At 37.6% G+C, this 26,067-nt stretch overlaps 1 protein-coding gene and 1 pseudogene across 2 annotated transcripts in view; one reads left to right on the top strand and one right to left on the bottom strand.

Moving 5' to 3' along the window:
• KHDRBS2 (KH RNA binding domain containing, signal transduction associated 2) overlaps positions 1-26,067 on the bottom strand; it is a 721,722-nt gene that overhangs the window by 129,614 nt on the left and 566,041 nt on the right. The window contains exons 8-9 of one of the 2 annotated variants that reach the window (XM_032650316.1): positions 13,162-13,176; positions 33-44 (exon numbers count right to left, since the gene is read on the bottom strand). The exons of the other annotated variant lie outside the window; for it this stretch is intronic. Of the exons in view, the coding sequence (XP_032506207.1) occupies positions 33-44; positions 13,162-13,176 (27 nt within the window). The remainder of the gene's footprint in view (positions 1-32; positions 45-13,161; positions 13,177-26,067) is intronic. 2 annotated transcript variants of the gene reach the window in all.
• On the top strand, positions 19,260-19,673 carry LOC116761715 (annotated as a pseudogene).

A 26,067-nucleotide genomic window follows, 5' to 3' on the forward strand; every position in this document is an offset into this window, starting at 1 on the left:
TGGGATGAACACAAAGGAGAATGGGATGCGACCTTGTGTTGCTTCTGGGTGGGACTGTGGATGCTCGCATGGATGGCACATAGGTCCACTGTGTCTGCATGTGCTTCACTTGTTTCAGTTGTCACCTCCTTAGGGGCAGGGCATGCACTCAGTGACAATGGAGCTTGATTAACCCAACTCTTGGGACTTCTACTCCAACAACTGGAGAGAAGATCCTGACCCCAACATGGTTGTGACAGCCATAGATCAAAGGGAAAAGCCCACCTCACAACTAGCACAGGCTCTGGACACCACAACATCAATCACACTCCCTATCAAGGGGATAATGTCTACCATACTCTGAGGAAAAACATGGCAGGCATCCAAAACCAAATCAGCCCTCACACTAAAAATATTGGATACACACAGTCTACACAGGGATGTTAACCCATAAAATCACTTTTTCAAGACCACAGTCGATAACTGTTCCTTCTAAATTCATAGAGACAGAGAAAGTTAAGTAAAATGAAAACAACAGAAGAACTACTTCCAATTAAAGAACAAGAAAAATCCTCTGAAAAAACAAATGAAACAGACCTCACCAGTTTAATTGACCACAAGTTGAAAAAGGAGCCAATAATAATGCTAAAGGAATTAAGAATGATTATCTATAGAAATTCAGATCACTGTAACAAGGAACTAGAAATTATATAGATGAACCAATCAAAATGAGACAATTTAATTGCTGAGATAAAAACCAATCTAGAAACAATGAATGGCAGGCTAAATCACACAGAAGAACAATAAACATATCTGGAATGTAGAATAAAGGAAACCACCCACACAGAAAAACATGCAAAAATACCAATAAAAGAAAAAAGAACAACACAACACTCGAGATCTATGGGATAATATATATTGTGCCAACTGACACATAATAGAGACTCCAGAAGGAAAAGGGAGAGAAAAGGGGATTCAAAATGTATTTGAAGAAATTATGGCTGAAAACTTCCCAAACCTAAATCAGGAAACAGATATTCAGGTACAGGAAGCACAAAAGGCCCCAAACAAGATGAACCCCAAAAGACCCACACCAAGAAATATCATAATAAAAATGGCAAATCTTAAAAATAAGGAGAAGATTCTAAAGGCAGCAAGAGAAAAACAAAGAGTCACAAGGCAACTCCCATAAGGCTACAGTTGTTTCCTCTGCAGAGATTTTCAGGCCAGGAGATTTTCAGGAGTGGCCTGATGTACTCAAAGTCATGAAAGGGAAAATTCTGCAACTTGGGGTATTCTACTCAGTTAGATTATCAGAATAGAAGGACAGATAAAGAATTTCTCAGACAAGCAAAAACTAAAATAATCCAGCAATATTAAGCTTACCTTTAAAGAAATATTGAAGGATCTTCTCTGAATAGAAAAGAAGCAACAATCCATAGGAAAGGGAACATCTCAGTAGGAAAGGCAAACATAAAAGGACTGAAGAGCACTTTAAAAAAAACAATAAACATTAAAACACAATAACAAATGTAAAAGCAATTATAAGTAAAATTAATAGCAAAAGGATAAGCATGAGGATGTAAAATAGGACACCAACATCACAAAATGTGGAGGAGGGAATATAAAAATGTAGGTCATTTAGAATGTGTTTGAACTTGTCTGATTATCAGTTTAAAGCAAGTAGATGCAGTTATGGGTCAACATTTTTGGACTCCACAAATCAAAAACAGCAATAGAGTCACATACACACACACACAAATTATCAGACCATTAAATAAAAGAAGAAATGTAGCAAAATGAACTACAAAACAACTGGAAAACAAGGTTTAAAATGACAATAAGTACATATCCATCAATGATTACTTTAAATGTCAAAGGACTTATGGAATAAATGCTCCAATCAAAACGCATAGAGTGGCAGATTGGATTAAAAAAAACAAAAAGTTACAATATTCTGCCTACAAGAGACTCACTTCAGGGTGAAAGAAACACACAGATTGAAAGTGTGGGGATGGAAAGGGATTATTTTTCATGCAAATGGAAATGAGAAGAAAGCGGGGATAGCAACACACATATCAGACAAAATAGACTTCAAAACAATGACCATAAAGAAAGACAAAGAAGGACATTGTATAATGATAAGGGATCAATACAAGAAGAGGGTATTATACACTCCTTAGCATATATGCACACAATATAGGAGCGCTTGAATATGTAAAACAAATACTAACATACACAAAGGGAGAAATGGACAAGAGTACAATAATAATAGGAGACTTTAACACCCCACTGACATCAATGGGCAGATCTTACAGACAGAAAATAAATATGGCAACAAAGGTCCTAAATGACAATAGACCAGTTGGACTTAATTGACATCTATAGGATACTATATCCAAAAAAACCCCCATAGAATACACATTATTTTCAGGTGCACATGGAACATTTTCTAAGATAGACCACATACGATGTCACAAACCAAACCTCAACAAATTTAAGAGGCTAGAAATTATTTCAAGCATCTTTTCTGACCACAGTGTTGTGAAACTGTAAAACAACCACAGGAAGAAAAACAGGAAAAGAACAAACACATGTAGACTAAACAACACACTATTAAAACACCAGGGGGTCAATGATGAAATCAAAGAAGAAATCAGAAAATACCTCAAGACAAATGAAAACACAACCTTACAAAATCTATGGGATACAGTGGGGGACCTTCAAGATGGCGGAGGAGTAAGACATAGAGATCACCTTCCTCTCCACAAATACATCAAAAATACATCTACATGTGGAACAACTCCTACAGAATACCTACTGAATGCTCTCAGACTTCCCAAAAGGCAAAAAACTCCCCATGTACATGGGTACAGCAAAAAAAAAGAAAAAAAAAAACAGAGACAAAAGAGTAGGGGTGGGACCTGCACTTTGGGGAGGGGGTCATGAAGGAGGAAAATTTTCCACACTAGGAAGCCCCTTCACTTGTGGAGATGGAGGTGGGTGGGGGGGGAGCTTCAGAGCCATGGAGGAGAGTGCAGCAACAGGGGTGCAGAGGACAAAGTGGAGAGATTCCCACACAGAGGATCAGTGCTGACCAACACTCACCAGCCTGAGAGGCTTGTCTACACATCCACTGGGGAGAGTGGGGTTGGGAGCCAAGGTTCGGGCTTTGGAGGTCAGATCCCAGGGATAGGACTGGGGTGGGCTGCATGAACATAGCCTGAAGGGGGCTAGTGTGCTACAGGTAGCCAGGAGGGAGTCCAGGAAAAAGTCTGGAACTGCCTAAGAGGCAAGAGAGAATTGTTTCATGGTGCGTGAGAAGGGTATCAGAGAACTGCCTAAACAAGCAGAGATTTAAACATCCAGAGATGGGCGTGAGCCAGAGCTATCAGCGTGGACACCAGAAACGTGCATAAGATGCTAAGGCTGCTGCTGCAGTCAGCAAGAAGCCTGTGTGCAAGCACAGGTTACACCACATCTCCCCTCCCAGGAGCCTGCACAGCCTGCCACTGCCAGGGTCCTGTGATCCAGGGACAACTTCCCCAGAAGAACACAAGATGAACCTCAGTCTGTTGCAGCATCATGTCAGCCTCTGCTACTGCAGGCTCGCCCTGCATTCCGTAGCCCTCCCTCCCACTGGCCTAAGTGAGCCAGAGCCCCTTAATCACTCTCTCCTTTAGCCCCTCCTGTCTGGGTGAAGAACAGATGCCAGAGGGTGACCTACATGCAGAGGCAGGGCCCAATACAAAACCGGACCCCAGGAGCTGTGCACACAAAGAAAAGAATGGGACATTTCTCCAAGCAGCCTCAGGAGCAGTGGATTAAATCTCCAAAATACATTTGATGTACCCTACATTTGTGGAATACCTGAATAGACAACGAATCATCCCAAAATTAAGGCGGTGGACTTTGGGAGCTACTGTAGACATGGGGTTTGCTTCCTGCATCTATTTGTTTCTGGTTTTATTTTTATCTTAGTTTAGTATTTAGAGCTTATTATAATTGGTAGAATTGTTTATTGATTTTGTTGCTCTATTTATATATATATACTTTTTTCATTTTTCTCTTTTTCTGAGTGTGTGTGTGTATGCTTCTTTGTGTGATTTTATCTGTATAAGTCTGCTTTTACCATTTGTCCTAGAGTTCTCTCTGTCCTTTCTTTGGTCTCTTTTTAGTATAGATTTATAGTGCTTGTTATCATTGGTGGATTTGTTTATTGGTTTGGTTCCTCCTTTCTTTTTTAAATTACTTTTTTATTTTTGACAATAATTTTTTATTTTAATTATTTTATTTTTCTTTCTTTCTCACTTTTTATTTTCTCCCTTTTCTTCTGAGCCATGTGGCTGAGAGGGTCTTCATGCTCTGGCTGGGTGTCAGGCCTGAGCCTCTGAAGAGCAAAGCTGAGTTCTGACATTTGTATACCAGAGACCTCCAGACCCCACATGATATTAGTTGGTGAGAGCTCTCCCAGAGGAACTCCATCTCAGTGCTAATACCCAGCTGCACTCAATGACCAGCAAGCTCCAGTGCTGGAAATGCCATGCCAAACAACTAGCAAGATGGGAACACAACCCCACCCATTAGCAGAGAGGCTGCCTAAAATCATAATAAGTTCACAGAAACCCCAAAACACAGCACCAGACACTGTCTTGCCCACCATAAAGACAAGATGGAGGCTCATCCACCAGAACACAAGCACCAGTCTCCTCCACCAGGAAGCCTACACAAGCCACTGAACAAACCTTACCCACTGGGGCAGACACCCAAAACAATGGGAACTACAAACCTGCAACCTGTGAAAAGGAGACCCCAAACACAGTAATTTAAGCAAAATGAAATGACAAAGAAATACACAGCAGATGAAGGAGCAGGGAAAAACCCACGAGACAAAACAAACGAAGAGGAAATAGGCAGTCTACCTGAAAAAGAATTCAGAGTAATGATGATAAAGATGATTTAAAATCTAGGAAATAGAATGGAGAAAATAAATGTTTAACAGGGACCTAAAAGAACTAAAGAGAAAACAAACAACGATGAACAACACAATAAATGAAATTAAAAACTCTCTAGAAGGAATCAATAGCAGAATAAATGAGGCAGAACAAGGGATAGGTGACTTGGAAGATAAAATAGTGGAAATAACTACAGCAGAACAGAATAAATAAAAAATTATGAAAAGAATTGAGGATGGTCTCAGAAAGTTCTGGGAAAACCTTAAATGCAACAACATTTGAATTTTAGGGGTCCCAGAAGAAGAAAAAAAGAAAGGGACTGAGAAAATATTTGAAGAGATTATAGTTGGGAATGGAAATAGTCATTCAAGTACAGGAAATGCAGAGAGTCCCATACAGGATAAATTGAAGGAGAAAACACCATGACACATATTAATCAAACTATCAAAAATTAAATATAAAGAAAAAACAGTAAAAGCAGCAAGGGAAAAGCAACAAATAACCTACAAGGGAATCCCAGTAAGGTTAAAAGCTAATCTTTCAGCAGAAACTCTACAACCCAGATGGTTGTGGCAGGACATATTTAATCTGATGAAAGTGCAAAACCTAAAACCAAGATTACACTACCCAGCAAGGATTTCATTCAGATTCGATGGAGAAATTAAAACTTTACATACAAGAAAAAGCTAAGAGAATTCAGCACCACCAAACCACGTTTACAACAAATCTTAAAGAATTTCTCTAGGCAGGAAACACAAGACAAGGAAAAGACCAACAATAACAAACCCAAAGCAATTAAGAAAATGGTAATAGGAACACACATATCGATAACTATCTTAAATATAAATGGATTAAATGCTCCAACCAAAAGGCACAGACTGTCTGGATGGATACAAAAACATGACTGTATATATGCTGTATACAAGGGACCCATTTCAGACCTAGGGACATATACAGACTGAAAGTGAGGGGACAAAAAAAGATATTTTATGCAAATGGAAATCAAAAAAAGCTTGAGTAGTAGTTCTCATATCAGACAAAATAGACTTTAAAATAAAGAGGCAAAGAAGGACACTACATAATGATCAAAGGATCAATCCAAGAAGCTAGAACAATTGTAAACATTTATGCACCCAACAGAGGCACACCTCAATACATAAGGCAAATGCTAACAGCCATATAAGGGGAAATTGACAGTACCACAATATTAGTTGGGGACATTAACTCCCTACTTTCACCAATGGACAGATAATCTAAAATGAAAATAAACAAGGAAACACAAGCTTTAAATAATACATTAAGGAAGATGGATTTAATTGATATTTATAGGACATTCCAACAAAATCAATAGAATATACTTTCTTCTCAAGTGCTCATGGAACATTTTCTAGGATAGATCATATCTTGGGTCACAAATCAAGCCTTGGTAAATTTAAGAAAATTGAAATTGTATCAAATATATTTTCTGACCACAGTGCTATGAGACTAGATATCAATTAAAGGAAAAAGTTTCTAAAAAATACAAACACATGGAGGCTAAACAAAACGCTATTAAATAACCAAGAGACCACTGAAGAAATAAAAAAATACCTAGAAACAAATGACAATGAAAACACGATGACCTAAAACTTTTGCAATGCAGCAAAAGCAGTTCTAAGAGGGAAGCTTAGAGCAATACAATCCTACCTCAAGAAACAAGAAATATCTCAAATAAACAACCTAACCTTACACCTAAAGCAATTAGAGAAAGGAGAACAAAAAAAAACCCCAAAAGTTAGCAGAAGGAAGATCAGAAATCATAAAGATCAGATCACAAATAAATGAAAAAGAAATGAAGGAAACGATAGCAAAGATCAATAAAACTAAAAGCTGGTTCTTGGAGAAGATTAATAGATTTGATAAACCACTAACCAGACTCATCAAGAAAAAAAGGGAGAAGACTCAAATCAATAGAATTAGAAATGAAAAAGTAGAACAACTGACACTGCAGAAATACAAAGGATCATGAGAGATTACTATAAGCAACTATATAAAATAAAATGGACAACCTGGAAGAAATGGACAAATTCTTAGAAAAGCACAGCCTTCCAAGACCGAACCAGGAAGAAATAGAAAATATAAACAGACCAATCACAAGCACTGAAATTGAAACTATGATTAAAAATCTTCCAACAAAAAAAGCCCAGGACCAGATGGCTTCACAGGCAAATTCTTTCAAATATTTAGAGAGGGGTTAACACCTATCCTTACCAAACTCTTCCAAAATATAGCAGAGGGTGGAACATTCCCAAAAACATTCTATGAGGCCACCATAACCCTGATACCAAAACCAGACAAAGATGTCACAAAGAAATCTACAGACCAATATCAGTGTTGAATATAGATGCAAAAATCGTCAACAAAACACTAGCAAAATGATTTCAACAGCACATTAAAAGAACTGCTGTTGGCTGTGGGGAGAGGGACTGAGGGGACAGGAGGGTGGAAATCTGCAGCAGGTAATGCCTATAGAGGAAGACCTGACTGCCATGGAAGCAGGCGCTATTGCTGAGTCACACGCAGGGAGAGGAGCCACTATTGTAGCCTCTCTCTCCCCACACGTGGGCACCTGCCGATGACAATAAAAGAAGCCCTCTCATAGCTGGCTTTCTTGTGCCAGCTGCCGAGCAATAGAAAAAGCCCCCTCAGGGCTGGTGCTCGCATGTCTGTTGCTAGGTGCTAGAAACAGCCCAGTCAGAGCTGGCCCTCATGCACCTTACACCAGGCACCAGAAAAGGCCCTCCCTAGGGCCATATCTTACATCCAAGGCTACTGGCTTCCCTGTGCACTTGGCACCACCAGGGCTCCCACCATCCAAGCAGTCATGCCACCTCTGCACCCTGTCCTCACTGGGGCAAACCCAAGAGCTCCAAGGCAGCCTCAGAACTAGACTCCTGTGGGTGGACCACAAGGAGAGGTGGGGATAAAACCAAAGCTGAACCCCAGTGACAGGGAGATTAAGGAAGAGGATTGAAAATCTTTCCATCAGCTAAACAAGCTCCAGATTAAATCCCTGTGAGCAGCTAGACCCTGCGTCTACGGAATATTTGAGTAGACAATGAGTGTTCCCACAAATGAAAATGGTCTTGCTTTGGCAGCTGTGGACTTTGTGGGCAAGCACACACAGGAATTGGGACACATCAGAGTCTGAGTGGTGTCCCAGGGCCCACAGCAGGTCCAGAGATCAGCCCAGAAGCAGAGCAAGACCACTTGGGGAGGCAGAGGTGGACTGTGGCTCACAGCGTATGCAAAGACACTTACAGCTGAGACCCCAGGGAAATATAATTATTACTATTAATTTTATTGTGTTTTGATTCATTTTGTTGTTGGTTCTGGCTTTTTGTTTGTTTTGTTGTTTTAGTAATTTTTTATTTGGTCTTTTGGGATGTTTTATCACATATTTCTTATTCTTTTTTTTAATATATTTCTTTTTACATTGTTTTTCTATTATTCTGTTTTCTTTTCCCTTATTTTATCTTCTTTTTCTTGAACATATTTAAAATTTTTTTAATATTTCCATTTCTAATTTGCTTTTCTGTTGGTCTGTGTTTTTGTTTTGTTTTGTTTTGTTTTGTGCGGTTCGCGGGCCTCTCACTGTTGTGGCCTCTCCCATTGTGGAGCACAGGTTCCGGATGCGCAGGCTCAGCAGCCATGGTTCACGGGCCCAGCTGCTCCATGGCATGTGGGATCATCCTGGACCAGGGCACGAACCTGTGTCCCCTGCATCGGCAGGCAGACTCTCAACCACTGCACCACCAGGGAAGCCCTGGTCTGTGTTTATTTTATTTTTTTTAAATCATTTATATCAGTTGTTCTCTTTCCCTGCTTTATTTTTCAGTTGCCACACTGCTTTGCTTTTGTTTTTAGGTATTGTGTCTCTGTTAGTTTTGATTCTAATTGTTTGATTTCATTTTTGGGTTCTTCTGTTTGTCTGGTTGTTCTCTTGCTTTTTGTTTTATTTGGTTCAGTTTTTCTTTTCTTTTGTGTGTGTGTGTGCTTCCTTGTTTCTGTTTTTGTTTGTCTGATTTTACTTTTTACCATTTTTCTGGGGTTTTGTTAGTCCTTTTTTTTTTTTTTTTAATCACCTTTATTGTTTGGACAAGACTTGTGCAGTCTTGGTTCCTTGACTGGAAGTTGGGCCTGAGGCTCTAGGGTGGGAGCACCAAGTCCAGGATGCTGGACCTCTAGAGAATTCCTGGCCCCAGGGAGGATTAATTGTTGAGAGCTCTCATGGAAGCCTCTACCGAAATCCTAGACCTGGGTCCACACAAATGCCTGCAGCTCCCAGCACTGGATACCTCACACCAAACAACAAATAAGCCAGGAACAAAACCCAACCATGAGCACACAGAATACCTAAAGTCATACTAAGCTCACAGACAAGCCGAAACAAACCACCTGACACAGCTCTGCTCATCATAGGGAAAAGACTCAGCTCCACCCACCAGAAAACAAGCACCAGCCCCTCCTATCAGGAAGCCTATGCAAGCCACTGGACTAACCTCACCACCAGGGGCAGAGAACAGACGCAAGAAGAACTACGACCCTGCAGCATAGGGAAAGGGGACCTCAAATACTGTAAATTAAACAAAATGAGAAGACAGAGAAATATCTTGCAGGCAAAGAAGCAAGATAAAAACCCACAAGACCAAATAAATGAAGAGGAAATAGGCAAACTACCTTAAAAAGAATTCAGAGAAATGATAGTAAAGATGATCTAAAAACTCAGAAATGGAATAGAGAAAATACAAAAAACTGTTTCACAAAGACCTAAAGAACTAAAAAGCAAACAAACAGTAATGAACAACATATAACTGAAATTAAAAAATATTCTAGAAAGAATCATTGCAGAATAACTGAGGCAGAAAAATGGATAAGTGAGCTGGAAGATAGAATGGTGGAAGTTACTGCCACAGAGAAGAATAAAGAAAAAAGAATGAAAAGAATCGAGGAAACTCTCAGAAACCTCTGGGAAAATGATAAGTGCACCAGCATTCAAATTATAGGCATCCCAGAAGAAGAAGAAGAAAAGAAAGGGTCTGAGAAAATACTTCAAGAGATTCTAGTCAAAAAGTTCCCCATTATAGGAAAGGAACTAGTCAATCAAATACAGGAAGTGAAGAGAGTTGCATATAGGATAAACCCTAGGAGAAACACACCGAGACACATATTAATCAAACTAACAAAAATTAAAAACAAAGAAAAATATTAAAAGCAGCAAGGGAAAAGCAACAAATAACATACAAGGGAATCACCATAAGGTTAACAGCTGATCTTTCAGCAGAAACTTTGCAGGCTAGAAGGGAGTGGTAGGATATATTTAAAGTGATGAAAGGGAAAAACTTACAACCACGATCACTCTCACCAGCAATGATCTCATTCAGATTCAATGTTGAAATAGAAGTCAAAAGCTTTACAGACAAGGAAAAATTAAGAGGATTCAACAACACCAAACCAACTTTACAACAAATGATAAAGGAACTTTCTCTAGGCAGGAAACACAAGAGAAAGGAAAGACCTATAGAAACAACCACAAAACAATTAAGAAAATGAAAATAGGAACATACATATCAATAACTACCTTAAATGTAAATGGATTAAATGCTCCAACCAAAAGACACACACTGGCTGAATGGTTACAAACACAAGACCCATATATATTCTGTCTACAAGAAACCCACAGCAGACTTAGACAGACATACAGACAGAAAGTGAAGGAATGGAAAAATATATACCATGTTAATGGAAATCAAAAGAAAGCTGGAGTAGCAATATTCATACCAGAAAAAATAGACTTTAAAATTAAGACTATAACAAGAGACAAGGAAGGGCACTACATAATAATCAAGGGATCAATCCAAGAAGAAGATATAACAATTGTAAATATCTATGCACCCAACATAGGAGCACCTCAATACATGAGGCAATGCTAACAGCCATAAAAGGGGAAATCGACAATAACACAATAATACTAAGGGAATTAAATACCCCATTTACACCAATGGACAGAGCATCCAAACAGAAAAGAAATAAGAAGCAAAAGTTTTAAAAGACACATTAGACCAGATAGACTTAATTGATATTTATAGGATATTCCCTCCAATAATAACAGAATACAGTTTCTTCTCAAGTACACATGGAACATTCTTCAGGATAGATCACATCTTTGGTCACAAATTAAGCCTCAGTAAATTTAAGAAAATTGAAATTGTATCAAGCTTCTTTTCCAACCACAACACTATGAGACTAGTTATCAATTACAGGAAAAAAAACTGTAAAAAATATAAACACATGGAGGCAAAACAATACATTACTAAATAACCAAGAGATCACTGAAGAAATCAAAGAGGAAATCAAAAAAATACCTAGAAAAACATACCAATGGAAACACGATGACCCAAAACCTATGGGATGCAGCAAAAGCAGTTTTAAGAGGGAAGTTTATAGCAACACAATCCTACCTCAAGAGACAAGAAACATCTCAAATAAACAATCTAACCTTACACCTAAAGTAATTAGAGAAAGAAGAACAAAAAAACCCAAAGTTAGCAGAAGGAAAGAACTCATATAGATCAGATCAGAGATAAATGAAAAAGAAATGAAGGAAACAGTAGCAAAGATCAGTAAAACAAAAATCTGATTATTTGAGAAGGTTAACATAATTGATAAACCATTAGCCAGACTCATCAGGAAAAAAAAGACAGAACACACTCTCCAACACAATTAGAAATGAAAAAGTAGAAGTAGCAACTGGCACTGCAGAAATACAAAGGATCATGAAACTACTACAAGCAACTATATGTCAAAAAAATGGACAACCTGGAAGAAATGGACAAATTCTTAGAAAAGTACAACCTTCCAAAAGTGAACCAGAAAGAAATATAAAGTTTGAACAGACCAATCATAAGCACTGAAATTGAAACTGTGATTAAAAATCTTCCAACAAACCAAAGCCCAAGGCCAGATGTCTTCACAGATGAATTCTACCAAACAGTTAGGGAAGAGCTAACACCTATCCTTCTCAAACTCTTCCAAAATATAGCACAGGGAAGAACACTCCCAAACTCATTCTATGAGGCCACCATCATCCTGACACCAAAACCAGACAAAGATGTCACAAATAAAGTAAATTACAGGTCAATAACCCTGATGAACATAGATGCAAAAATCCTCAACAAAATACTAGCAAACAAAATCCAACAGCACATTAAAAGGATCATGCACCATGATCAAGTGGAGTTAATCCCAGGAATGCAAGATTTCTTCAATATACACAAATCAATCAATGTGATACACCATATTAACACATGGAAGGATAAAAACCATATGATCACCTCAATAGATGCAGAAAAAGCTTTTGAGAATATTCAACACCCATTTATAACATAAACTCTGCAGAAAGTGGGCATACAGGTAACCTACCTCAACATAATAAAAGCCACACATGACAAAACCACAGACATCGTTCTCAATGTTGGAAAAACTGAAAGCATTTCCTCTAAGATCAGGGACAAGACAAGGTTGCCCACTCTCACCACTATTATTCAACATACGTTTGGAATTTTTAGCCATGGCAATCATAGAAGAAAAATAAGTAAAAATAATCCAAATTGGAAAAGAAGTAAAACTGTCATTATTTGCAGATGACATGATACTATACATGGAAAATCCTAAATATACCATCAGAGAACTATGAGGGCTAATCAATGAGTTTGGTAAAGTAACAGGATACAAAATTAATATACAGAAATCTCTTACATCTGTACACTGACAATGAACTATCAGAAAGAGAAATGAAGGAAACTCTCCCATTTACTACTGCAACACAAAGAATAAAATACTTAGGATTAAACCTACCTAAGGAGGCCACAGTCCTGTATGCAGAAAACTATAAGACACTGATGAAAGAAATCAAAGACGATACAAACAGATGGAGAAATATACCATGCTCTTGGATAGGTTGAATCAACATTGTGAAAATGGCTATACTACCCAAAACAATCTACAGATTCAAGGCAATCCCTGTCAAATTACCACTGGCATTTTTCACAGAACTAGAACAAGAAATTTTACAATTTGTATGGAAACACAAAAGACCCCAAATAGCCAAAGCAATCTTGAGAAAGAGAAACGCAGCTGGAGGAATCAGGCTTCCTGACATCAGACTATACTACGAAGGTACAGTAACCGAGACAGTATCGTACTCACCCAAAAACAGAAATACAGATCAATGGAACAGGATAGAAAGCCAAGAGATAAACTCATGCATATGTGGCCACCTTGTCTTTGACAAAGGAGGCAAGAATATAGAATGAAGACAGCGTCTTCAATAAGTGGTCCTGGGAAAACTGGAGAACTGCATGTAAAAGAATGAAATTAGAACACTCCCTAACACCATACACAGAAATGAACTCAAAATGGATTAAATACCTAAATGTAAGGCCAGACACCATCAAACTCTTAGAGGAAAACATAGCAGAACACTCTATGACATAAATCACAAGATCCTTTCTGACCCACCTCCTAGAGTAATGGAAATAAAAGCAAAAGGAAACAAATGGGACATAATGAAACTTAAAAGCTTTTGCACAGCAAAGGAAACCTTAAACAAGACCAAAAGACAACCCACAGAATGGGAGAAAATATTTGCAAATGAAACAACTGATAAAGAATTAATCTCCAAAATTTATAAGCAGCTCATGCAGCTCAATATCAATAAACAAATAGCCCAACCCAAAAATGAGCAGAAGACCTAAATAGACATTTCTCCAAAGAAGATATACAGATTGCCAAGAAACACATGAAAATATACTCAACCTCACGAATCATCAGAGAAATGCAAATCAAAACTGCAATGGAGTATCACCTCATACCAGTCAGAATGGCCATCATTAAAACCTACAAGCAATAAATGTTAGAGAGGTTGTAGAGAAAAGGGAACTCTTTTGCAGTGTTGGTGGGAATATATATTGATACAGTCATTGTGGAGAACAGTATGGAGGTTTTTTAAAAGACTAAAATAGCACTACCATACGACCCAGATAAAGACTACAAGAGACAAAGAAGGACACTACATTATGATCAAGAGATCAATCTAAGAAGATATAACAATTGTAAATATCTATGTACCCAACATAGGAGCACATCAATACATAAGGCAAACGTTAACAGCCATAAAAGGGGAAATTGACAGTAACACAATCATAGTAGGGGACTTTAACACCCCACTTTCATCAATGGACAGACAGATCATTCAAAATGAAAATAAAAAACGAAACAAAAGCTTTAAATGACACATTATATAAGATGGGCTTAGTTGATATTTATAAGACATTCCATCCAAAAACAACAGAATACACTTTCTACTCAAGTGCTTAGGGGACATTCTCCAGGGTAGATCATATTTTGGGTCACAAATCAAGCCTTGGTAAATTTAAGAAAATTGAAATCACATCAAGTATCTTTTGTGACTACAATGCTAGGAGACTAGATATCAATTACAGGAAAAAAAATCTGTGAAATATACAAACATGTGGAGGCTAAACAGCACACTACTCAATAGCAAAAGATCACTGAAGAAATCAAAGAGGAAATCAAAGAATACCAAGAAAAAAATGACAATGAACAAATGACGGCTCAAAACCTATGGAATGCAGCAAAAGCAGTTCTAAGAGGGAAGTTTATAGCAATACAATCCTACCTCAAGAAACAAGAAACATCTCAAATAAACAACCTAACCTTATACCTAAAGCAATTGGAGAAAGAAGAACAAAAGAACCCAGAGTTAGCAAAAGGAAAGAACTCAAAAAGATCAGATCAGAAATAAATGAGAAAGAAATGAAGGAAACAAGAGCAAAGATCAAAAAATCTAAAGGCTGGTTGTTTGAGAAGATAAACAAAACTGATAAAGCACTAGTCAGACACATCAAAAAAAAAAAAGGGAGAATACTCATATCAATAAAATTAGAAATGAAAAAGTAGAACTAACAACTGACACTGCAGAAATACAAAGGGTCATGAGAGATTACTACAAGCACTATATGCCAATAAAATGCACAACCTGGAAGAAATGGACAAATTCTTGGAAAAGCACAACCTCCCGAGACTGAAACAGGAAGAAATAGAAAATATAAACAGACCAGTCACAAGCACTGAAATTTAGACTGTGATTAAAAATCTTCCAACAAATAAAGTCCAGGACCAGATGGCTTCATAGCAAATTCTACCAAATGTTTAGAGAAGAGCTAACACCTACCCTTCTCAAACTCTTCCAAAATATAGCAGACGAAAGAAAACTCCATATCTTATTCAACAGGGCCACCATCACCCTGATACCAAAATCAGACAAAGATGTCACAAAAAAAGAAAACTACAGAACAATATCACTCATGATCATAGATGCAAAAATCCAACAGCACAAGAAAATAGTAGCAAACAGAATCCAACAGCACATTAAAAGGATCATACAACATGATCAAGTGGGGTTTATCCCAGGAATGCAAGGATTCTTTAATACATGCAAATCAATCAATGTGATACACCATGTTAACAAATTGAAGGAGAAAATCCATGTGATCATCTCAATAGATGCAGAGAAAGCTTTCGACAAAGTTCAACACCCATTTATGATAAAAACCTTCCAGAAAGTAGGCATAGAGGGAACTTACCTCAACATAATAAAGGCAATATATGACAAACCCACAGCCAACATCATCCTCAATGGTGAAAAACTGAAATCATTTTCACTAAGATCAGGAAGAAGACAAGTTTGCCCACTTATTCAACATAGTTTTGGAATTTTAGCCACAGCAATCAGAGAAGAAAAAGAAATAAAAGGAATCCAAATCAGAAAAGAAGTAAAGCTGTAACTGTTTGCAGATGACAGGATACTATACATAGAGAATCCCAAGATGCTACCTGAAAACTACTAGAGCTGATCAATGAATGTGATAAAGTAGCAGGATACAAAATTAATGCACAGAAATCTCTGGCATTCCTATACACTAATGATGAAAAATCTGAAAAAGAAACTAAGGAATCACTCCCATTTACCACTGCAACAAAAAGAATAAAAGACCTAGGAATAAACCTACCTAAGCAGCCAAAATACCTGTATGCAGAAAAGTATGACACTGATGAAAGAAATTAAAGGTGACACAAACAGATGGAGAGATATTCCATGTTCTTGGATTGGAAGAATCAACATTGTGAAAATGAGTTTACTACCCAAAGCATCTGTACATTCAATGCAATCCCTATCAAACTACCACTGGCATTTTTTACAGAAGTAGAACAAAAAATTTCATAATTTGTATGGAAACACAAAAGACCCCGAGTAGCCCAAGCAATATTGAGAAAGAAAAAAGGAGCTTGAGGAATCAGGCTACCACACATCAGACTATACTACAAAGCTACAGTAATCAAGACATTATGGTACTGTCACAAAAACAGAAATATAGATCAAGGGATTAGAGTAGAAAGCCCAGAGATAAACTCACACACAAATTGTCACTGTATCTTTGATAAAGGAGGTAAAAATATACAGTATAGAAAAGACAGCCTCTTCAATAAGTGGTGCTGGGAAAACTGGACAGCTGCATGTAAAAGAATGAAATTAGAACACTTCCTAACACCATACACAAAAATAAATTCAAAATGGATTAAAGACCTAAATGTAAGGCCAGACACTATAAAACTCTTACAGGAACACCTAGGGAGAACACTCTATGACATACATCACAGAAATATCCTTTTTGACCCACCTCCTAGAGAAATGGAAATAAAAACAAAACAAAACAAAATGGACCTAATGAAACTTAAACGCTTTTGCACAGCAAAGGAACCCATAAACAAGACCAAAAGACAACCCTTATAATGGGAGAAAATATTTGCAAACGAAGCAAGTGATAAAGGATTAATCTCCAAAATATACTAGCTGTTCATGCAGCTCAATATCAAAAAAACAAACAACCTAATGCAAATATAAGCAGAAGACCTAAATAGACATTTCTCCAAAGAAGGTATACAGATTGCCAACAAGCACATGAAAGGATGCTCAACATCACTAATCATTAGAGAAATATAAATCAAAACTACAATGAGATATCACCTCACACTTGTCAGAATGGCCATCATCAGAAAATCTACAGATTGTAAAGGCTGGAGTGGATGTAGAGAAAAGGGAACCCTCTTGCACTGTTGGTGGGAATGTAAATTGATACAGCCACTATGGAAAACAGTATGGAGGTTCCTTAAAAAACTAAAAATAGAACTACCATACGACCCAGAAATCCTACTACTGGGCATATACCCTGAGAAAACCATAGTTTAGAAAGAGTCATGTACCACAGTGTTCATTGCAGCTCTATTTACAATAGCCAGGACATGGAAGCAATCTATGTGTCCATTGACAGTTGAATGGCTAAAGAAGATGTGGCTCATATATACAACGAAATATTACTCAGCCATAAAAAGAAACGAAGTTGAGTTATTTGTAGTGAGGTAGATGGACTTGGAGTCTGTCATACAGAGTGAAGTAAATCAGAAAGAGAAAAACAAGTACCATATGCTAACACATATATATGGAATATTAAAAAATTTTTTTTTCCTGAAGAACCTAGGGGTTGGACAGGAGTAAAGTTGCATACGTAGAAAATGGACTTGAGGACACAGGGAGGGGGAAGGGTAAGCTGGGACGAAGTGATAGAGTGGCATGGACACATACACTACCAAACGTAAAATAGATAGCTAGTGGGAAGCAGCCGCATAGCAAAGGGAGATCAGCTTTGCGCTTTGTTTCCCCCTAGAGGAGTGTGATAGGGAGGATGGGAGGGAGAAGCAAGAGGGAGATGGTATGGGGATATATGTTTATGTATAGCTGATTCACTTTTTTATACAGCAGAATCTAACACACCATCGTAAATCAATTATACTCCAATAAAGATGTTAAAAAATTCTATGTGTTTCTGTAGTAACAGTTGTAATGTCTCCTCTTTCATTTCTGATTTTGAGTCTTCTCTCTTTTTCTTAGTTTATCTAAAGGTTTGTCAGTTTTGATTTTATTAAAAAAAAATACAACAGCTCTTAGATTTGTTGGGTTTTTTTCTATTGCTTTTTCTGGTCTCTATTTCATTTATTTCTACCCAGATCTTTATTTTATTCCGTCTGCTAAGTTAGGGGTTCATTTGTTCTTTGGTTTCTAGTTCCTTGAGGTGTAAAGTTAGGTTTTTAAATCTGAGATCTATTTTCTAATTACATGCATTTATCACTGTATACTTCCCTCTCAAAACTGCTGTTTGAGACAAAAACTTATGGGTTTTGTATGCTGTGTTTCCACTTTTATTGATTTTGAGATTTTTAAATTTTGGGTTTTGATTTTTTTTGCTTAATTCATTGGTTGTTCAGGTGAGTGGTAATTTCAACACATTTGTAGATTTTCCATCTTCTTGTTGATTTCTAGTTTCAGTCCATTGTAACTGGAAAAGATACTTAATATGGTTTCAATTTTCTTTAATTTCATAAGACTTGTTTCATGCCCTATTTTATGGCCAATCCTGGGGAATGTTCCAAGAGCACTTGAGAAAAAACTGTATTCTGCTTTTGTTGGATGGATTGTTCTAAAAATGTCTGTTGAATCCATTTGGTCCAATGTATTGTTCAAGACCGTCGTTTCCTTGTTAATTTTTTGTCTGGAAAATGATGTATCCATTGTTGATAATGGGTATTGAAGTCCCCTACTCTTACTATATCTTTGTTTTTTCTCCCTTCACATCTGTTAGTGTTTACTTAGCATGTTAGGTGCTCCTATGTTGGATGTATATATATTTACAACTGTTATATCTTCTTGATGGATTGACCCCTTTACATTACATGATGACCTTCTCTGTCTCTTTTTGCAGTTTTTGTCTTAAAGCCTTATTTTTTCTGATATACTTATTACTATCCCTGCTTTCTTTGGGTTTTCACTTGCATGGAATTTTTTTTCACCCATTTCTTTGAGCTTATAAGTGAGTCTTTTGTAGGAATTATATATTTGGGTTTTGTTTATTATTCCATCCAGCTGCTTTGTGCCTTTTGACTGGTGAATTCAATCCATTTACATTGAGTTTCTATTGATATGGGAGGACTTACAAATGCCATTTTATTAACTGTTTTGTATTTTCATTGTTTCATATTTTCCCTCTGTTTCTGCCTGTCTTTGTAAATTGGTGATTTTCTGTGCTGGTATGATGTTTTTTCTTCCTGTATCTTCTGTTCATCTGTTCAAGGTTTTTACTTTGTGTTACCATGAGGCTTACAGAAGATATCTTATTGATTAAACAGTCCATTGTAAGCTGGTAGCAACTTAACTTCGACTGGCTATAAAAGCTTTACCCCTTTAGCTGCTGGTCAGCTCTGGTCTAGTTGCTCACAGGTCTGCAGGGCCTGAGGCCAGGTTCTAACCTGTCAGTGACCTTCATACTGGGCTGGCTGAGAGGCAAGGCAGAAGTTAATCAGGAGACAATCCAGCAGCTCCTGGAGGAGAATGACTAGCTGTATCATGATACTAGCTGTATCATGATCTGCTGTATCATGGGGTATCAGAACAAGAGTCTGGTGAATGAGTGTGTCCAGTACCAGTGTGTCTTACACAGAAACCTCATTTATTTGGCTACCATCACAGATACCAATCTAACCAGTGCTTCAAAAGCAATGGAATAATCTTCCAGTTGGCTGTTATGAGGAGTAATTGAATGTAATCTATTTCCTATGAAATGGGAACAAGATCTTTACCAACTCAACTGCTTAGAACTTGAATGGAATATCTGTGGTTCACAGCGTAAATATTTATTTTAAAAATTAAGTGGATTCCCTCAAGTAAGTTGACTCCAGGTGTCCTCCTTCCTGAAATAAGTGTGTTTGGATAGCAAAGACATCGCAGACATCCTCAAGTCTACCTTTTTAGTTTCAACCTGAAGAGGAAACTGAGCAAGTATTGAGCAAGCCTCTTGACTGACATTCTCAAATGGACATGTAACTGTACTCCATTCTACCAGTTTGTGGTTGTAGACCCCCAGACTGCTCTTTTCAGGTTGCTTTGGCTTGCCTTTCCACAAAATAAAAAAAGCTTCACCCTTTTCACTCCGGCCCCCCCTTTTTTTGATGTCTTATTTACCTCTTTTATATTGTGTATTCATTAACACATTATAGTTGCTATAACAATTTTGAATACTCTTTTCTTTTGACCTTATACTACAGTTAAGTGGCCATTGTATTACAGATTTAGAGTTTTCTACATCTGACTGTATGTTTTTTTTTGCCTGTGTGTTATAAAATTTCTTATATTTTCATGTTGCTTATTAGCATCATTCAATTTTAGCATGTTTTGCAGGCAGGTCTAGTGGTGATGAACTCCCTTGGCTTTTGTTTATCTAGAAAAGATTTTATTTCTCCTTCATATCCGAAGGATAATTTAGTGAAATAGTGTATTCTTGGCTGGTAAATTTTTTTCTTTATTTCTGTACTTTGAATATGTTATTCCTCTTTCTCCAGGCCTGTAGGGTTTCTGTTGAGAAATCCACTGACAGCCTAATGGGGGCTCCTTTGCAGGTTACAAGTTCTTTTTAGTATTTTACATTTATCCTTGATTTTTGACAGTTTCATTATAACCTGTCTTGGAGAAGGTCTTTCTGCCTTGAGATAATAGGGTGATCTATTGGCTTTGTAAATTAAGATGTCCAATTCTCCTCCCAGGTTTAGGAATTTAACAGGTATGATTTCTTTTTTTTTGTTGTTGTTTTTTTTGTTTTTTTGTTTTTTTTTTGTTTGTTTTGTTTATTTCGGTACGCGGGCCTCTCACTGTTGTGGCCTCTCCCGTTGCGGAGCACAGGCTCCAGACGCGCAGGCTCAGCGGCCATGGCTCACAGGCCCAGCCGCTCTGCGGTATGTGGGATCTTCCACGGACCGGGGCATGAACCCGTGTCCCCTGCATCGGCAGGCGGACTCTCAACCACTGCGCCACCAGGGAAGCCCCTGATTTCTTTAAATACATTTTCTGTTCACTTCTCCATCTTTTCTCCTTCTGAAATCCCAATTATTCTAATGTTTTTAATTTTGATGAAATAATCATTTAGGCTTTTTTATCCTTTTTCATTCTTTTTTCTTTTTTTCTCTTCTAACTGGATTATTTCAAAACCCCTGCCCTCTATTTTACTTATTCTTTCTACCCTTTGCTCCGCTTTACTTCAGATTCTCTTTATTACATATTTTACTTTATTCATTGAGTTCTTCAACTCCAGAATCTCTGGTTCTCTATTATGATTTCTATATCTTTGGGAAAATCTCATTTCAATCATGTATTTTCCCCCAAGATTTCATTGTACTGTCTTTCTGAGTTTTCTCATAGCTCATTGAGTTTCTACAAAACAGTTATTTTGAATTCTATCAGTGACATTACAAAGTTAGCGTCTTTGAGTTTGGTTATTGGAGAAATATTATTTTCTCTTTGTGATGGCATGTTTCCTTAATTTTAAACATTCTTCTTAGTTTTGTGCTGCTACTTTCACATCTGAAGTAGTTGACCCCCTCTTAAATCTTTGCTTATTGCCTTCAGATGGGGTATTCTATTTGGTGGTGTCTTTATTATATGGGGTTGTACTGTATTATATAGGGTGTTGGTACACCTTTTCTACTATACTTTCTCTTATTTTGGCAGGATCCTTAAGTTTTTATGTCTTCTCTCGTTCTTACAAGTCACCAGGCAGGCTACTGCGGACCTCTCTTATGTTTCAGAAGATGATTTCTCCCTTGCCCACAGACCATGGTCTGTTTCCGGCTGCACTCTCTGTCTACAGGAGGTCTTTTGCTCCTGCACTCAGGAAAGTACACTAAGAGCCAGCAGCCGAATGGGGAAAGGGCAGGGTTAGCCATCTGAGCCTTGCCTACAGATCTGTGGAGTCAGTGGGGTGGTACCAGGCATGGTACTCCCAGAGCCTCATGGGTGGATGTCTTGCTGAGTACAGTCAGCAGGAAGCAAGTCCCTTATCTGTCTCTTTCCAGATCTCCTCCCTCCCCCCTGTCATGGAGGTCCCACCTCAATACTCTTGGTGCTGCTGGAAGGAAGTGGTTTTCTCCAGCTGTGTCCTGAGCACTGCAACTGCTCTCCTCTTCCTCTGCCGGAGAGGTCAGTGCTGCTAGAGAGCAGTCCAGTGCAGTTTCCCTGGGTGAGGGCAGCACTGGGAACATTTCTCTTACTACTGCCTCCCCTGTGACCAAACTCACATTTTATTTCCTCCAGTGGTGTGCTGGAATCTCCTCTAAGGAAGGCTGGATTCCTGCAAATTCTCAATCATGTGTGGGTATCTGCCCAGGTCAGCACTCTCCAGGTTTTCTTTTCCCCAATCTGGATGAGAGGGCTCTGGACATGTTCACTCTCTACCCTGGTTCCACACTTTGTACTGAAGTCTGTCTGCTTATTACTGGATGCATACGTGAGTGAGACTCCTCCCAGGTCCCTTGGCATATATATGGTGCTAGATCCCACAACACCCACAAGGACACTTTTGTTTGTGGGTGGATATCTATTTTGTTGTTTAAAAAAGGGGGATAAAAAGGAAGAATGTCTAACATTACCATGATGCTAATGTCATTCTCCAGAGTGGTCATTCTGACGTATCCCTATCACATTATTACAAGCCTATGTGCACAGATCATTTTGCATATGAGTAGAAACATACAAATGCAGAAACAAAGATCCCTGTACAATGTGAAATATTTCATCTTTGTTTTCGAGCATGAAGGTGCTTAATCTGTTCTTTTACTACCAAAAGAGCAAAGAAGATACAAGGCCACATTTTGTACCAGTGAAATGTACCAGCCATGTAATATCATTAGAAAAGAGTGATTAGTTATGGTTAGTTTGGTCAGAGAGTAGTATAGTTAGTCCGTAAGTATAAAACATAAATGTTTTTTCAGTATGAATGCATTTTATATTGTCTGTTACAGTAATCTTAAAAACATTACAGAACTTTATGATATTAGAATGAGTTCTAAATTGTAAATTTTACAGTTCTTCTACTTGGTACCGCAATCATGATAAAAGCAAATAATTATCTTTTCTTTCTTATTATGTTAATATCTTGGGTAATGAAGCATTTTAGCTTATTTAATATTTAAAAGATAAAATTGGAAACTATACTTTTATGGTTTTCAGTTATTATTCTGTAGTTTTATCTTAAACAAAAATCTCTATACATTTTGAAGTATTATATACCTGCAGTGTATAGAGACATATACTAATGTATGTAAAAGACCAAAAAAAAGGTATTCAATATATTTGTTTAAGTAAATAGTCAATAGTTATAATGTTAAACTGTTAAAATTCACTGAAAATGAATAGAAGGATGAATTGACGATGAAGATTGATACCTTACTCTCAATTTTTGTGGAATGTTTGAAGCCATCAAAAATAGAGTCAAAGGACAAAGTGGACAACTAACCTGTACTTGAAACGTTTTCTATGAGACTTGGTATTCTTTTACTGGGCTTTGCAGCATCAATCATGAATTATGGTAAAGTAAGTTTTTAACACTACAGTATTTTGTTCCCAAAGTATCTTTTCCAAGACACTATACATTTTTTTAAAAAGCATTAAATAAGCAGTCGGAGATATAAGGAGTCATAGATATAAGATATAGAAATGTTCCTTTTTCCTTTCTTTTCAACATTTTGAATATCTTGAGGGCGTTTCATTGCAGATTCCCACTGCTCTAATCTAAAAAACAATACTTTTATTTCTAAGCTTACTAAGTATTTTTCTTTTTCATGGTTTTGTGAATAATGTATATATTAAATAAGATAATCAAGAGAGAGTACTATCATTACGACACCTTAAAGAAACAAAACAATGACTTACAATTTCTAAGATGAAATCAAATATATATATATATATTTTTTGCGGTACGCGGGCCTCTCACTGCTGTGGCCTCTCCCATTGCGGAGCACAGGCTCCGGACACACAGGCCCAGTGGCCACGGCCCACGGGCCCAGCCGCTCCGTGGCACGCGGGACCCACCCAGACTGGGGCACGAACCCGTGTCCCCTGCATCAGCAGGCGGACTCTCAATCACTGTGCCACCAGGGAAGCCCAAATCAAACATTTTTTAAGGCACATAATCACAAAGCCTCCTTTGGTTGATTATCTCTCCACTAATTCCCTTCCAGTTAGAGTTTCTCAAATCTCTTGACATATAAATCCAAAGTGTTCATCAGCACTACTATGATTCTATTTCTTTATACTTTTATATCCATTTAGGCATGGAATGTACTAATATAATGTTAGAAGGAAAAAAATGGTTGAATAGGCAGTAAAGATGGTTTTAGTATATAATCCTTATTTTGTTCATCCCTCTACTTCCATCTCCTTCTCTTTTCAACACTTTATAATTCCATTGTGGCTCAATACTACTATGAAAATGTTATTTATGAGTGTTGATTATTGCCTGTGGAAGTTATAAAGTAGTAAGTTATGTGTATTAATCAAAACATATGAGTATCTAAGTTATGTGTATGCCAATATATACACACACACATCTCTAAGTAATAAGATTTCCTTTATAATATACCTATAAGAACGACGGCAAAAGGGCATTTTTAATATCCTGAACTCAAGTTCGGAATTGTGCTGATGTTGCTTGGACTTGTGCTAAAGAACTAAGACAAGTTCTTTATCCTAAGTCTCTAAGTTCTTTATCCTTTGAGATAAGAAACAGAGTTCTTGGTCCCTGATTAACCTTGGCATAAACCTTTTACAAAGGGAATGATTAAGAGGTTAATTTAATGTTTTTTTAATTCAAATCCTATTCAGATGAACTGCACACAACTACATATTGTATTGTTAGAATAGAAAGTCAAGTGATCTTGTCTAAAAATATGTTTTAAAGGAAGTTTCTCTCACCATTAACACAAGGAACTTCAGTAAGGTGATCACAACTTTTCCTTCCCACTGGGCCTTTTCTCCCCAGTTCCTTCCCCATGAGCAGCAAAGTAAATGCTACCTGTGCCTCAGAATCCTTATGTTCAAAATTAACCTGGTTCTACACTGGACAGTTATGGAATAGTAGTGTAGGCTGTACTGCATTCCCCTCCTTTAACATTAGTTTTAATTGGAAAAAATCTTACTCTGATGTGCTGCTTTCAGGACCCTCATGATTCTGGACCTTTCTCAACTTAACAACTGGATCTACTAATTTCTTCAGATATGGGGCACATCCTGGCTGTAGGTAGGGGACAGAGCTTTCATGTGTCCACCCTTGTTGCTGACCTAGGCACCTCTGTCCCATATCCTGGTATGGAAGTTCATTTTTAAATTGTTCGCCCTTAGGATCGGGACACCATCTTTTTCTTTCCAGTCCCTCACACTTGGACAGCACTCCTGCTTCTTAACACCTGTGACTATGGCCCTGTTTCCTGATGCAGATTGCTTTCATGGATATCTAAATATCATGAGCTCCTAGATTCTGTTCCCATAGCACACTCAACTTCCTGTTAGGACATCCTGGGTTCATGTGCTGGATTTCCTTCATGTCAACTACTTATCTGCAGGAGTGCATCTATTTAATAATTTAATAATTTCAGAGCATGTTTGCTCTACCAGGACATTTCCTTGGGATGATAGGCATTTGTTTTATCCTTAAGGAGTCCAAATGCTACTTGTAGAACAAAATATGTTAAAAGTAGATGGTCCTAAAAGAATACAAGTGTTCCCAAATTAAGATGGGATAGAAGAAAGGAGGAAATGGCAGTAGAGCTTGCTAGAGGAGGTAACCGCACTTATGTAGACAATTAATGATTGAGTATTATTTAAAACAATGTCCAGTGGAATTATATCTGCCTCCATGTTTCTCTACTTACACTGATAATTCAGAGAAATTATATCTGATAAAGAAAGAACACCAATGAGCAGCTCTTTAGTCTTATTCAATTTGTCTGCATTTCAGCCAAAATTGATTTAAGGTGTCACTGTTCCCCCTCTTCTCTTGGTGATGATAACTGTGATGACAACAATGGTGATGATGATGAGTGTTCGTATATTCCAAGAAGTGTGCTAAACAGCTTT

This window comes from Phocoena sinus, chromosome 11, assembly GCF_008692025.1.
Source record: "Phocoena sinus isolate mPhoSin1 chromosome 11, mPhoSin1.pri, whole genome shotgun sequence".
NCBI classification, from domain to species: Eukaryota; Metazoa; Chordata; class Mammalia; order Artiodactyla; family Phocoenidae; genus Phocoena; species Phocoena sinus.